This window comes from Oncorhynchus gorbuscha, linkage group LG16, assembly GCF_021184085.1.
Source record: "Oncorhynchus gorbuscha isolate QuinsamMale2020 ecotype Even-year linkage group LG16, OgorEven_v1.0, whole genome shotgun sequence".
NCBI lineage: Eukaryota > Metazoa > Chordata > Actinopteri > Salmoniformes > Salmonidae > Oncorhynchus > Oncorhynchus gorbuscha.
In genome coordinates this window covers 42,851,176-42,868,336 of record NC_060188.1, presented here as the reverse complement: position 1 = coordinate 42,868,336, position 17,161 = coordinate 42,851,176, and the positions used below count along the sequence as shown (strand labels likewise).

General features: G+C 41.1%; 1 protein-coding gene across 1 annotated transcript in view; it reads left to right on the top strand.

Moving 5' to 3' along the window:
* LOC123998713 (follistatin-related protein 4-like) overlaps positions 1 to 16,948 on the top strand; it is a 249,095-nt gene extending 232,147 nt beyond the window's left edge. The window contains exons 15-16 of the mRNA XM_046303809.1: positions 12,288 to 12,397; positions 12,566 to 16,948. Coding sequence (XP_046159765.1) covers positions 12,288 to 12,397; positions 12,566 to 13,274 — 819 coding nt within the window. The 3' untranslated portion in view covers positions 13,275 to 16,948. The remainder of the gene's footprint in view (positions 1 to 12,287; positions 12,398 to 12,565) is intronic.
* The last annotated feature ends 213 nt before the right edge of the window (positions 16,949 to 17,161 follow it).

Here is a 17,161-nt window from a genome sequence, read left to right as displayed (position 1 = left end):
TCCAAGGAATCAAACCCACTGTCCTGGCATCACAAGCACCACGGTCCACCAACTAAAGCCACAGAGGACCACAGAGAGAGACATGTGCGGTATCAAGCAGATGCACCGATAGAGGTCTAAGAGTGTCTGACCACCTGCTCTTTTCCCCCCATCCTATGAGAAAAGTCCCGTTTCAGATTGGTGGCCTTGTTTCGTTTTATTTCACTTTAAGTCTATTTTCTCTCTTGTTTAAAAAAAAAAACGAGTTGCCCATCAAACTAGCTCATTTCAAAACAACTGTATCTTGGGAAATGGCCCCATGCGAGCACATATTGCACTCATTCCTGCTGGCGGAAGCTACCTGTGCTAAACATTTAGTGTAGTAGCTAGTTGTATGTGTCATCTCACTGTCAGGAACAGGAAAGGCTTCAATTTGAGTGTTTGTTCGTAGGCCTAAGAGGTAGATGTCAGCAGCAGAACAAACCAAGTATGGGTAGCTGAGGCCCAATATGGACAGATTTGTTGCCAGTCAAGACTGTTTTGCGTGGCTGATTGGGATGCAGGACAAGTCGATAAGCCAGTGCGAATGACTAGTGCATCAGTGTTGTATCGATGTGCATGCCGAACAGAGTTGCTTCCCACTGGGCAGCTAACACGGTCATTTTTCTCCTCCCATGATTTCATTTCAATTAGGAGAACAGCCTACACAAGAAATAACTCATATTGATAACCATCTAGGTGTCACCTTGATACACACATACAGTCTACTACTCAATTGGGAGGGCATGAATGGCAACAACACCGTTTGCCAAGCAACGGCATGGGTGGCAGTCACAGTAAGCACGGGCATACAAGCAACGGCATGGGTGGCAGTCACAGTAAGCACGGGCATACAAGCAACGGCATGGGTGACAGTCACAGTAAGCACGGGCATACAAGCAACGGCATGGGTGGCAGTCACAGTAAGCACGGGCATACAAGCAACGGCATGGGTGACTGTCACAGTAAGCACGGGCATACAAGCAACGGCATGGGTGACTGTCACAGTAAGCACGGGCATACAAGCAACGGCATGGGTGACAGTCACAGTAAGCACGGGCATACAAGCAACGGCATGGGTGGCAGTCACAGTAAGCACGGGCATACAAGCAACGGCATGGGTGGCAGTCACAGTAAGCACGGGCAAATTTGGCTACAGGATCATTAGATAATTACCTATGAAACTAGAGTTTAGAAACATGTTGATATGAGCTTACAACATAACAGTGGCAAGACGCTGGAATTATGTTGAAACCTCAGCATGATCAAAAGATGCAACTGTAATAGATACTTGGATAATGGTTATTGGCCGGTAGAGGCCTGCTAGTTGGATATTAGTAAGTATGTTTGCACGAGCCTTGGCTTGTAGAAGTACGATCCTATCTCCTGTTTCTGAAGCTTGATGTACAAGTACACCCCCTAGAGAGGACACAGGTCTATCTCAGGAGTTGGATATTAGTATAAACTTGGATTTATAGTACAATTTCACATTACTTTACCCTCATAATATAGTGTAAGACCAGTGTAATATTCTTGTAAAGTGGGGACCTACAGTATAGAATATATAAAGCATTTCTTAATTACATTGAGATCCACCAGTCTGCCTTGAAGGAAGTACAGTTCAATATAAAAGGTACTCAGTCAGTACAAACCAATTTCCCTTCAGTGTTAAACCTTCACAATAGGTGTAATGCAGGAGAGAAAATAATAGCCGAGGTAAAATACAGTATGTGCCAGGGTGGTGGTGTGAAGTTTACAGCATCCTGAGCCTGTGAGAGCATTACTTCCCAATTAGACATGACTTCTATGATGTGAGCCTGTGAGAGCATTACTTCCCAATTAGACATGACTTCTATGATGTGAGCCTGTGAGAGCATTACTTCCCAATTAGACATGACTTCTATGATGTGAGCGCATTACTTCCCAATTAGACATGGCTTCTATGATGTGAGCCTGTGAGAGCATTGCTTCCCAATTAGACATGACTTCTATGATGTGAGCGCATTACTTCTTAATTAGACATGACTTCTATGATGTGAGCCTGTGAGAGTATTACTTCCCAATTAGACATGACTTCTATGATGTGAGCGCATTACTTCTTAATTAGACATGACTTCTATGATGTGAGCCTGTGAGAGCATTACTTCCCAATTAGACATGACTTCTATGATGTGAGCGCATTACTTCTTAATTAGACATGACTTCTATGATGTGAGCCTGTGAGAGCATAACTTCCTAATTAGACATGACTTCTATGATGTGAGTCTGTGAGATCATAACTTCCTAATTAGACATGACTTCTATGATGTGAGCCTGTGAGATCATAACTTCCTAATTAGACATGACTTCTATGATGTGAGCCTGTGAGATCATAACTTCCTAATTAGACATGACTTCTATGATGTGAGCCTGTGAGATCATAACTTCCTAATTAGACATGACTTCTATGATGTGAGCCTGTGAGAGCATAACTTCCTAATTAGACATGACTTCTATGATGTGAGCCTGTGAGATCATAACTTCCTAATTAGACATGACTTCTATGATGTGAGCCTGTGAGAGCATAACTTCCTAATTAGACATGACTTCTATGATGTGAGCCTGTGAGATCATAACTTCCTAATTAGACATGACTTCTATGATGTGAGCCTGTGAGAGCATAACTTCCTAATTAGACATGATTTATATGACGTGTGATGTTTTGCGTGGCTGATTGGGATGCAGGACAAGTCGATAAGCCAGTGCGAATGACTAGTGCATCAGTGTTGTATCGATGTGCATGCCGAACAGAGTTGCTTCCCACTGGGCAGCTAACACGGTCATTTTTCTCCTCCCATGATTTCATTTCAATTAGGAGAACAGCCTACACAAGAAATAACTCATATTGATAACCATCTAGGTGTCACCTTGATACACACATACAGTCTACTACTCAATTGGGAGGGCATGAATGGCAACAACACCGTTTGCCAAGCAACGGCATGGGTGGCAGTCACAGTAAGCACGGGCATACAAGCAACGGCATGGGTGACAGTCACAGTAAGCATGGGCATACAAGCAACGGCATGGGTGGCAGTCACAGTAAGCCAGGCATACAAGCAACGCATGGTGGCAGTCACAGTAAGCACGGGCATACAAGCAACGGCATGGGTGGCAGTCACAGTAAGCACGGGCATACAAGCAACGGCATGGGTGACAATCACAGTAAGAACGGGCATACAAGCAAGGCATGGGTGGCAGTCACAGTAACACAGGCATACAAGTCAACGGCATGGGTGGCAGTCACAGTAAGCACGGGCATACTACAACGGCATGGGTGGCAGTCACAGTAAGCACGGGCATACAAGCAACGGCATGGGTGGCAGTCACAGTAAGCACGGGCATACAAGCAACGGCATGGGTGACAGTCACAGTAAGCACGGGCATACAAGCAACGGCATGGGTGACAGTCACAGTAAGCACGGGCATACAAGCAACGGCATGTGTGGCAGTCACAGTAAGCACGGGCATACAAGCAACGGCATGGGTGGCAGTCACAGTAAGCACGGGCATACAAGCAACGGCATGGGTGACAGTCACAGTAAGCACGGGCATACAAGCAACGGCATGTGTGGCAGTGACAGTAAGCACGGGCATACAAGCAACGGCATGTGTGGCAGTCACAGTAAGCACGGGCATACAAGCAACGGCATGGGTGACAGTCACAGTAAACACGGGCATACAAGCAACGGCATGGGTGGCAGTCACAGTAAGCACGGGCATACAAGCAACGGCATGGGTGACAATCACAGTAAGCACGGGCATACAAGCAACGGCATGGGTGGCAGTCACAGTAAGCACAGGCATACAAGCAACGGCATGGGTGGCAGTCACAGTAAGCACAGGCATACAAGCAACGGCATGGGTGGCAGTCACAGTAAGCACGGGCATACAAGCAACGGCATGGGTGGCAGTCACAGTAAGCACGGGCATACAAGCAACGGCATGGGTGACAGTCACAGTAAGCACGGGCATACAAGCAACGGCATGGGTGGCAGTCACAGTAAGCACGGGCAAATTTGGCTACAGGATCATTAGATAATTACCTATGAAACTAGAGTTTAGAAACATGTTGATATGAGCTTACAACATAACAGTGGCAAGACGCTGGAATTATGTTGAAACCTCAGCATGATCAAAAGATGCAACTGTAATAGATACTTGGATAATGGAATTGGCCGGTAGAGGCCTGCTAGTTGGATATTAGTAAGTATGTTTGCACGAGCCTTGGCTTGTAGAAGTACGATCCTATCTCCTGTTTCTGAAGCTTGATGTACAAGTACACCCCCTAGAGAGGACACAGGTCTATCTCAGGAGTTGGATATTAGTATAAACTTGGATTTATAGTACAATTTCACATTACTTTACCCTCATAATATAGTGTAAGACCAGTGTAATATTCTTGTAAAGTGGGGACCTACAGTATAGAATATATAAAGCATTTCTTAATTACATTGAGATCCACCAGTCTGCCTTGAAGGAAGTACAGTTCAATATAAAAGGTACTCAGTCAGTACAAACCAATTTCCCTTCAGTGTTAAACCTTCACAATAGGTGTAATGCAGGAGAGAAAATAATAGCCGAGGTAAAATACAGTATGTGCCAGGGTGGTGGTGTGAAATTTACAGCATCCTGAGCCTGTGAGAGCATTACTTCCCAATTAGACATGACTTCTATGATGTGAGCCTGTGAGAGCATTACTTCCCAATTAGACATGACTTCTATGATGTGAGCCTGTGAGAGCATTACTTCCCAATTAGACATGACTTCTATGATGTGAGCCTGTGAGAGCATTACTTCCCAATTAGACATGACTTCTATGATGTGAGCGCATTACTTCTTAATTAGACATGACTTCTATGATGTGAGCCTGTGAGAGCATTACTTCCCAATTAGACATGCCTTCTATGATGTGAGCGCATTACTTCTTAATTAGACATGACTTCTATGATGTGAGCCTGTGAGAGCATTACTTCCCAATTAGACATGACTTCTATGATGTGAGCGCATTACTTCTTAATTAGACATGACTTCTATGATGTGAGCCTGTGAGAGCATAACTTCCTAATTAGACATGACTTCTATGATGTGAGCCTGTGAGATCATAACTTCCTAATTAGACATGACTTCTATGATGTGAGCCTGTGAGATCATAACTTCCTAATTAGACATGACTTTTATGATGTGAGCCTGTGAGATCATAACTTCCTAATTAGACATGACTTCTATGATGTGAGCCTGTGAGATCATAACTTCCTAATTAGACATGACTTCTATGATGTGAGCGCATTACTTCTTAATTAGACATGACTTCTATGATGTGAGCCTGTGAGAGCATTACTTCCCAATTAGACATGCCTTCTATGATGTGAGCGCATTACTTCTTAATTAGACATGACTTCTATGATGTGAGCCTGTGAGATCATAACTTCCTAATTAGACATGACTTCTATGATGTGAGCCTGTGAGATCATAACTTCCTAATTAGACATGACTTCTATGATGTGTGCGCATTACTTCTTAATTAGACATGACTTCTATGATGTGAGCCTGTGAGATCATAACTTCCTAATTAGACATGACTTCTATGATGTGAGCCTGTGAGAGCATAACTTCCTAATTAGACATGACTTCTATGATGTGAGCCTGTGAGATCATAACTTCCTAATTAGACATGACTTCTATGATGTGAGCCTGTGAGATCATAACTTCCTAATTAGACATGACTTCTATGATGTGAGCCTGTGAGATCATAACTTCCTAATTAGACATGACTTCTATGATGTGAGCCTGTGAGAGCATAACTTCCTAATTAGACATGACTTCTATGATGTGAGCCTGTGAGATCATAACTTCCTAATTAGACATGACTTCTATGATGTGAGCCTGTGAGATCATAACTTCCTAATTAGACATGACTTCTATGATGTGAGCCTGTGAGATCATAACTTCCTAATTAGACATGACTTCTATGATGTGAGCCTGTGAGATCATAACTTCCTAATTAGACATGACTTCTATGATGTGAGCCTGTGAGAGCATAACTTCCTAATTAGACATGACTTCTATGATGTGAGCCTGTGAGATCATAACTTCCTAATTAGACATGACTTCTATGATGTGAGCCTGTGAGATCATAACTTCCTAATTAGACATGACTTCTATTATGTGAGCCTGTGAGAGCATTACTTCCCAATTAGACATGACTTCTATGATGTGAGCCTGTGAGAGCATTACTTCCCAATTAGACATGACTTCTATGATGTGAGTGCATTACTTCTTAATTAGACATGACTTCTATGATGTGAGCCTGTGAGAGCATTACTTCCCAATTAGACATGACTTCTATGATGTGAGCGCATTACTTCTTAATTAGACATGACTTCTATGATGTGAGCCTGTGAGAGCATTACTTCCCAATTAGACATGCCTTCTATGATGTGAGCGCATTACTTCTTAATTAGACATGACTTCTATGATGTGAGCCTGTGAGAGCATTACTTCCCAATTAGACATGACTTCTATGATGTGAGCGCATTACTTCTTAATTAGACATGACTTCTATGATGTGAGCCTGTGAGAGCATAACTTCCTAATTAGACATGACTTCTATGATGTGAGCCTGTGAGATCATAACTTCCTAATTAGACATGACTTCTATGATGTGAGCCTGTGAGATCATAACTTCCTAATTAGACATGACTTTTATGATGTGAGCCTGTGAGATCATAACTTCCTAATTAGACATGACTTCTATGATGTGAGCCTGTGAGATCATAACTTCCTAATTAGACATGACTTCTATGATGTGAGCGCATTACTTCTTAATTAGACATGACTTCTATGATGTGAGCCTGTGAGAGCATTACTTCCCAATTAGACATGCCTTCTATGATGTGAGCGCATTACTTCTTAATTAGACATGACTTCTATGATGTGAGCCTGTGAGATCATAACTTCCTAATTAGACATGACTTCTATGATGTGAGCCTGTGAGATCATAACTTCCTAATTAGACATGACTTCTATGATGTGTGCGCATTACTTCTTAATTAGACATGACTTCTATGATGTGAGCCTGTGAGATCATAACTTCCTAATTAGACATGACTTCTATGATGTGAGCCTGTGAGAGCATAACTTCCTAATTAGACATGACTTCTATGATGTGAGCCTGTGAGATCATAACTTCCTAATTAGACATGACTTCTATGATGTGAGCCTGTGAGATCATAACTTCCTAATTAGACATGACTTCTATGATGTGAGCCTGTGAGATCATAACTTCCTAATTAGACATGACTTCTATGATGTGAGCCTGTGAGAGCATAACTTCCTAATTAGACATGACTTCTATGATGTGAGCCTGTGAGATCATAACTTCCTAATTAGACATGACTTCTATGATGTGAGCCTGTGAGATCATAACTTCCTAATTAGACATGACTTCTATGATGTGAGCCTGTGAGATCATAACTTCCTAATTAGACATGACTTCTATGATGTGAGCCTGTGAGATCATAACTTCCTAATTAGACATGACTTCTATGATGTGAGCCTGTGAGAGCATAACTTCCTAATTAGACATGACTTCTATGATGTGAGCCTGTGAGATCATAACTTCCTAATTAGACATGACTTCTATGATGTGAGCCTGTGAGATCATAACTTCCTAATTAGACATGACTTCTATGATGTGAGCCTGTGAGATCATAACTTCCTAATTAGACATGACTTCTATGATGTGAGCCTGTGAGATCATAACTTCCTAATTAGACATGACTTCTATGATGTGAGCCTGTGAGATCATAACTTCCTAATTAGACATGACTTCTATGATGTGAGCCTGTGAGATCATAACTTCCTAATTAGACATGACTTCTATGATGTGAGCCTGTGAGATCATAACTTCCTAATTAGACATGACTTCTATGATGTGAGCCTGTGAGAGCATAACTTCCTAATTAGACATGACTTCTATGATGTGAGCCTGTGAGATCATAACTTCCTAATTAGACATGACTTCTATGATGTGAGCCTGTGAGAGCATAACTTCCTAATTAGACATGATTTATATGACGTGTGATCTTATTAACTCTTCACCATTGTAACAATGTAACATCTCTAATGACCTACTTTATTAACAAGGTTTCTGTCAACAAAAAAAGGGCGCTGCATTAAAATGTTGTTTTTTTTTTTTTTTTTGTCAGTATAGTTTGCTCATAGAAAGACTGCAAAATACAAAATCAGGTCCCCCACTGACAATGTGATGGCTTTACAGCTTTAGTAGGGATAGCACAGACTTCAGATTAGTGTCTTTAGTTGTTTTCTCTTTAATTCAAATAGCTTCTACATGAAATATTTACTGTGGTTCCTTAAACAAGCCAAGCTATGCAGTGGTCACATAAACAGCCCACAAGTCCTTGACAGTGACCTGATTAATGTAGGGTACCTGATGAAGCATTTGTCATGTACATACTGGGTGGGGCCAATAAAGTGGATGGATAGATCGTCCAATGAGAAATGGATGAGTCAGACGACCACCTTTGACTTGTGACTTGTAATCTTCTCAATCAACCATTAGCCAATACATTTGTCTATCATGTCTTGAGGTGAGGCCATATATCATCAGTTTAACTATACTTCCCAATGCACACTGACACCTTTGTTTTTGTTCTGGCTCTGTACTCCAGCACCTTGGATTTGAAATGATACAATGGCAATGAGGATAAAGTGGAGACTGTAGGCTATTGCTGAGCGTTTAGTGCTTTTTGAAGTCAGTTCGGTTTCGGTTCGATAATTTAAAAAATTATGTTTTTCAATTTTGTTTTAGATTTGTTACTTTAAATATATGATGAAATAATTGACACAATACATTATTTGCCATTCATTTCTATTGGGCAAACAGCAAATGCATCCAACAAGTTTGCAGAGTCACAAACTTGATGTAATCATTGCGTGTTAGGCACATGGGACCGAATTCTGAACTTTTGACTACTTTAATACAGATACAGTACCAGTCAAAGGTTTGGACACACCTACTCATTCAAGGGTTTTTCTTTATTTTTACTCATTTCTACATTGTAGAATAATAGTGAAGATATCAACACTATGAAAAATTACATATGGAATCATGTAATAAGCAAAAAAGTGTTAAACAAATCAAAATATATTTTAGATTTCAGATTCTTCTAAGTAGCCACTCTTTGCCTTGATTACATCTTTGCACACTCTTGGCATTCTCTCAACCAGCTTCTTGAGGAATGATTTTCCAATAGCCTTGAAGGAATTCCCACACATTCTGAGCACTTGTTCACTGCTTTTCCTTCCCTTTGCCGTCTAACTCATCCCAAACCATTTCAATCGGATTGAAGTCGGGTGATTGTGAAGGCCAGGTATCTGATGCCGCACTCCATCACTCTCATTCTTGGTCAAAAAGCCCTTAAACAGCCTTGAGGTGTGTTTTGGGTCATTGTCCTGTTAAAAAAAAGTGATAGTACCACTAAGTGCATACCAGATGGGATGGCGTATCACTGCAGAATGCTGTGGTAGCCATGCTGGTTAAGTGTGCCTTAAATTCTAAATAAATCACAGAGAGTGTCACCAGGAAAGCATCATCACACCACCTCCTCCATGCTTCACGGTGGGAACCACACATGCTGAGATCATCCGTTCACCTACTCTGTGTCTCACACAGACACAATGGTTGAAACCAAATATCGCAAATTTGGACTCATCAGAGCAAAGGACGGTCTAATGTCCATTGCTCCTGTTTCTTGTCCCAAACAAGTCTCTTCTTCTTATTGGTGTCCTTCAGTAGTGGTTTCTTTGCAGCAATTCGACCATGAAGGCCTGATTCATGAAGTCTCCTCTGAACATTTGATGTTGATGTGTGTTACTGGAATTCTGAAAAGCATTTATTTGGGCTGCAATCTGAGGTGCAGTGAACTCTAATGTACTTATACTCTGCAGCAGAGGTAACTCTGGGTCTTCCTTTCCTGTGGCATTCCTCACGAGTGCCAGTTTTGTGGTAGCGCTTGATGGTTTTTGCGACTGCACGTGAAGAAACTTTCAAAGATCTTGAAATGTTCCGCATTGACTGACCTTCATGTCTTAAAGTAATGACGTACTGTAATTTCTCTTTGCTTACTTGAGCTGTTCTGGCCATAATATTGACTTGGTCTTTTACCAAATAGGACTATTGTCTGTATACCACCCCTACCTTCTCACAACACAACTGATTGGCTGAAACGCATTAAGGAAAGAAATTAAAGAAATGTACTTTTAAAAAAAGCATACCTGTTAATTGAAATTAAATAATTCCTGGTGACTACCGCATGAAGCTGGTTGAGAGAATCCTAATAGTGTGCAAAGCTGTCATCAAGACAAAGAAAGGGTGGCTACTTTGAAGAATCTCAAATATATTTTCATTTGTTTAACATTTTTTGGGATACTACATGATTCCATACAGTTGAAGTCAGAAGTTTACATACATTTAGGTCGGAGTCATTAAAATCATTTTTCAACCACTCCACAAATGTCCTGTAAACAAACTATAGTTTTGGCAAGTCGGTTAGGACATCTACTTTGTGCATGACACAGGTCATTTTTCCAACAATTGTTTACAGACAGATTTTTTTCACTTCTAATTCATTGTATCACAATTCCAGTGGGTCAGAAGTTTATATACATTAAGTTGACTGTGCCTTTAAACAGCTTATTATGTCATGGCTTTAGAAGCTTCTGATAGGCTAATTGACATCATTTGAGTCAATTGGAGGTGTACCTGTGGATGTATTTCAAGGCCTACATTCAAACTCAGTGCCTCTGCTTGACATCATGGGAAAATCAAAAGAAATCAGCCAATACCACAGAAAAGAAAATGTAGACCTCCACAAGTCTGGTTCATCCTTGGGAGCAATTTTCAAATGCCTGCAGGTACCACGTCCTTCTGTACCAACAATAGTACGCAAGTATAAACACCATGGGACCACGCAGCCGTCATACTGCTCAGGAAAGTGAGATGCATTCTGTCTCCTAGAGATGAATGTACTTTGGTGCAAAAAGTGCAAATCAATCCCAGAACAACAGCAAAGGACATTGTGGAGATGCTGGAGGAAATAGTTATAAAAGTATCTATATCCACAGTAAAACGAGTCCTATATTGTCCGATATCGACATGACCTGAAAGGCCGCTCAGCAAGGAAGAAGCCACTGCTCTAAAACCAAATGATTTGGATATGTTGAAGCAACATCTCAAGACATCAGTCAGGAAGCTAAAGCTCGGTCACAAATGGGTCTTCCAAATGGACAAAGACCTCAAGCATACTTCCAAAGTTGTGGCAAAATGGCTTTAAAGACAACAAAGTTAAGGTATTGGAGTGGCCATCACAAAACCCTGACCTCAATCCTGTAGAAACTGTGTGGGCAGAACTGAAGAAGTGTGTGCGAGCAAGGTGCCTTACAAACCTGACTCAGTTACACCAGCTCTGTCAGGAGGAATGGGCCAAAATTCACCCAACTTATTGTGGGAAGCTTGTGGAAGGCTACCCAAAACGTTTGACCAAAGTAAAACAATTTAAAGGCAATGCTACCAAATACTAAATTAATGTATGTTTACTTCTGACCCACTGGGAATGTGATGGAAGAAATAAAAGCTGAAATAAATCATTCTCTGTACCATTATTCTGACATTTCACATTCTTAACATACAGTGGTGATCCTAACTGACCTAAAACAGGCAATGTGTACTAGGATTAAATGTCAGGAATTGTGAAAAACTGAGTTTAAATGTATTTGGCTAAGGTGTATGTAAACTTCCGACTTCAACTGTGTTATTTCATATTGTTGATGTCTTCACTATTATTCAAAAATGTAGAAAATAGTCTAAATAAATAACAGCCCTGGAAGGAGTAGGTGTGTCTAAACTTTTGACTGGCACTGTATAAGTGAATCTGTCCCAATATCTTTGGTCCCCTAAAATGTACAAAAGTACTGTCATTTCTAAATGGTACACCCGATATGGATAAAAATACCTTCAAATGAAAGCTACCAGTCTGTCACTTTCCCAGTACTTTTGGAGTATATGGCAACATTGCCTTCGAAGTGTTTTGCTGTTATGTTTAAGTAAACGCTCCAACCCATGCTCTCTTTTTATGTTATCCAGATAAGTGACACTTGTATTTGTATAATTCCTGTTCTCATGTTCTCCTTTGACTGCTGTGTTCTAGGTGATTCCCCAGGCCAGTGTTGGAGAGGTGCACCACACCATCCGCACCCCCTTCCAGAGGGTTGATGACTTCTTCATCCCCCCAACCAACCTCATTATCACACACGTCAGGTACAGAAGGCCCGTTAACCTTTAACACTGGTGACCTCACCACCTCATCTTCGCAATCTCTCTCAAATGGAGGAGAAAAGAGCAAATTATAATTTAATGAGAATCCTAACCACACTGTAATCACCCAAAAAAGACCATTAACCTTACCCTTGAACTTTGTCGTCTTAGGTTTGGCTTCGTCTTCCTCAAATCTGAACCTGCGGTGCATAAGATTGACTTGGAGACCTTCCACCGAGTCAAAACCATCAGCCTGAAGAACTATAGCTGTGTGCCCGTCAGCATGGCCTACACACACCTGAGTGGCTTTTACTTCATTCAGTGCCAGTCTCAGAGCAGGGACCCCTCGTCAGCCCAGCCACAGCTCCTCATCGACAGTGTCACCGACACTGTCATTGGTCCCAACCTCAACATCACGGGCCAGCCCTATGTGTCCCCGGATGGCCGCTACATCATCACCCCTGACCAGCAGCGTGGCAAGGTCAGAGTTCAAACAGTGTCCTTCCAGGGGGTGCTGGGTTTAAGCCGGGAGCTGGACACCTCTCTCGTTGTGTCCGACCTGATCTTCCAGCCCTCATTCACTAAGTCCAACCAGTACACTGTGGTAGCTGCCTCTGGCTCAGGCACAGACCTGCTCTTCTCTGACCTGGCAACAGGGCACATTGAGGTCCTCAGAAGCCTCAAGGAGCCCCTGTCACACCACACCTGGCCCTGGGGGGGGCCCAACAGGGTGGTGGTGTCCAGCGGACTGTTTGGCCAGTACTTAGTCACTCCCTCAGCGGAATCTCTCTTTGTGTTGAACGGCAAACTGAACACACCCCACTGTGAGGTGTCAGACATCAAGAGAGGGAACACAGTGGTGTGGGTGGGAGAGGTATGAGAGAGTGGGAAGAAGGGGAGAGGGAGAGAAAGAGAGGGAGAGATCAGGCCAAAACACTTAATTAAGATATATATGGACATAAGTGGACTCAACCATGGGACTGAGTGCGAGGAACACACGCCTGGGTTATTGTAACAAAAGTACACAAAAAATAATAATTGAAAAAAATATTTAGAAAATCATATTATGGTATTTTTACGGGGAGAAGATGGGTGGTGAGTTCCTTTTAGTGCAACTGTGATCTATGTGTACTTAACTAAGAGGAGTTGTACATTGCACTTCCTTGTAACACTGCAGATAACAGGAGGGATATAATGATGACATTTTGAAAATTTAACTATGCACAACGCTCACTTTTTTTAGACTAACGCTTTTTGGTTTCGAGATGTTTGTCGTTCACCAGTACTGCAAATAGTCCCAACAAGATGTCTGTCTGCCTCTAGTGTATACATGTGTTAGCGGTCCTTTTCACAACCACAGCACCCTGTTACTCGCCTTTGTCCTTGTCCATGTTATTGTACGCTTTCTGTAAACAACATACAGTTTGGCTTGAAACATGTTGTACCGTATTAGTACTTTCCAAAGAGAATACTTTTCCATCCCTTAGCTAAGAACAGTATCTAATAGCATACAGTAGAAAACCCATCCGTGGATAACATGTTATTGTAAAAATAATATATATGGTATAGTATGTCCCCCACCCTCTCTCACACAGTAAGCCTACTTCCAGTTTTGATCCAGTGACCTCCTAGTCCTCTGTCCACTAAGTCTAGCATTGTACGGGTGTTGTTCATCAGCATGGAGGTATTGTAAGTCCTGTGTATCCAGTTTCCCTATAGCTTAGTTTCCATTATTCAACTGCTCCACAACTGAAATACAGCTTTCCCTCATAAGGAGTAGCTGTGCCTGTAACCCTAATGTTGGCTAGTACTGTATGTGACGAGCAAGTAATAGCAAAACACGCCTGTTATTAAAAAAAGACACAAACCAAGATTAACAGATGTGTTGCTCATGTTTGCGATTTAGATATGTGTTGCTACGGTAACTGCCTTGGCTCAATCTGACACAGATGACATTTCTTAGAACACTGTTGTATCGAGAGAGAAATATGTGTGTGTTCCAGGAGTGAGGCAGAGATGTGTAATATATATTCCAAAAGCCCAATTTGAAGCCCAATTATTTTGCGGTCACGGACAAAAAAAAATAATCCGTAATTGCCATCAAAAAGCATCAGGCACTCATACCAAAGTACTTATTTTGCCACCATTACAGAGTAACTTCAGAATAATTCATGTGAGTCACCGCCAAAGGCATCATCAGAACTGAGTGTTCCATATGCATGTACTGAGAGTTGAGGCTCATCTCACTAATATTGTTTAAGAGCATTTCGGCTGGGATTCAATCAAAGGCGCGTTATCAACAAGGTCATTTCTGCTTGTCGACAAGGTCATTTCTGCAGCATTTACAGTGAATGCAACATCCACAATCGTCAGGAAAATTGCCTTTAAAAAGGTACATTGCCACTAGTGCAATGTGCTTATCATCAATGTGCCTCTGATTGAATCCCGGCCTTTTTAGTACACAGGATCACAAACAGTACAGTTGCTGGTGAAAATGTCACATATATTACATACCTGGTCTCTAACCAAGACCATGGCTGCAAACCTGAACCTCTTAGTATGATATTGACATTAGAGACACTGTTGTAGATATAAATTGTTCTTGTTTAGAACACATTCAAACGAGTCCAGTTTTCTTTATGCATTTGGTGTGTTCTTGTTTATGAGGGAAATGGTTTGTAAAATAATATCTAATAAAATGACAAAAAAAAAACGTGCAGCTGTGTCACATTATAAATTACTTTGAACATAAAATATGTGAATATTCAGGGACAAATTTCACCAAACACATATGTTTGTTGCTGACGTGAGGACAAACTATGGTATATAACCCCAAACTGATGCTGTATATGTATTTCAACGTTCATTACATCAAGTTGTTAGAGCTACAGTTACATCAAATTGTTACCAAGTTTGTTGATATCTGGGCCTCTGGATTTGGCTCTTTTGTGCAGCAGTTTCTCATACAGTACGTCATCCTGACATCTGGACAGCACAGGTCTGAAAACATTGCAGACATCCCTTTGTCACATCTGACTCTCTTTACAATACTCTTCTTCCATCCAAAGCCCAATCGATCCAGTGTAGCTTTCTGTCTGAAACCAGGCAAGAGTAGTTTCTAAATGAGGAGTACCATTAGTAATGCTCAGAAGAGTGGCCCAGACCCGCCAATGGCGAACACAGCGTCACTTTGGGTTTTTTCTGTTGGGTTGAGTCAGGATGTGTCCAGTGGTAATGGGTTTTGGGTTGCCCCAGGACAACATACTAGCTCTTCTTCAGCAGTTACGACAATGACCAGTCTCAACGGGGGACTTCTTACTCGCTAGAGCGACAGTATTATGACTGAGAAAGAAAAAAAACATCCAGTCAGCAGACATTCTTCACTATTAGGACGAAACTATGACTTTGACTAAACACTAACAATATATTAGCATTGTGCTGATACGTGGCTAAAACATACATTTTTATCACTGTTTATACTTGGCTCTAACATGCATCCTTCGTTCTGATCGTGTCCTGATCTTGTCCTTATCTTGTATGTTTACATTTATAAGATCTGATAACAATCAGATCACAAAGCATCTTTTAATCGTCTACTGCTGCCTAAAATTGTGGGCTCAATCAGAATGTGATCAGGACAAAGGATGCATGTTAGCACCAGGTATAAATGGGGCTTGTGTTACCCATCCCTCAGTAACTGGCTAAGTAACAGCAAGATACACCTGCCTCTAAATCTCATATTGTTAACAGAGCTACACAGTTCTTTAAGCACTAAAAACCACGTAGTTATCAGATATGAATTCATATAGGCTCAACTAAGAGTATTCAAATCAGCAGATATTCAAATGTTATATAAATATCAACAACACAAGAGGCCTAAATTAGAGGATAAATGTGTGCTGTTCTAAGATCTTTGGCAACCTTAAAGGCTTGTAGCTGTATCCATGCTGGTTTATCTCTATGCAACACATTCTCATTGTTAAGGCAATAACTGTTGTATGATGTATGTGTTTTGTGAGTAGATTTTTCCTAAGATGTTAAAACAGTCTGGGTGTATAAATGTATTACTTCTCCTCCAATTGTTAAAGGGAAACTTCACACAAAAACTATATTTGAGTCTTTTTTTCTATTTGTCCACTTGGTGATGCGTTTCGAAACATCATGATGTTGTGGCACGTGACACTTTGCTTCTTGAAAATCCTTTATCTTGAAAACTTGACTGCTGACATGCAAAACATTTTGGGACTGTATCGACAGTGGATTAATGAACAAAAATACCAAAATATCATTTTTGAGTGGAGACTCCCTTTAATGACTCCTATGCTTTTTTCCCCCACCTAACAATTGCCTCTGTACAATAATATTATTTTTTAAATATATTTTTGAGTTGCTTCATCTGAACTGAAATGTATGGAACCAGTGTCTATACCTCATATTATCTACCCACAGACAAGACCCAGCTCACCAGTGATGTATTTGAATTAGCATTGACTGTAAGGATATGACATACTGTACTGTATACTGTATTGTGTTGCCTGGGATGTAATTTTTCTTTCCCCCCAGTTTTTCAATAAAATATAAAATGGACTATTTACTAAGAAGTGTATTTTCTTCTAACCATTCCGTTTTTTAGGAACATCCTACAGAATTGGCAAATAATGAGTATGGAACCAAATTCTCATTAGATGCTATTTATTTCATCACCCAATCTATGGATGCCAAAACAGAGGACAAAAGAGAACACGCAAAGATTGTTTCTGTTGTGAA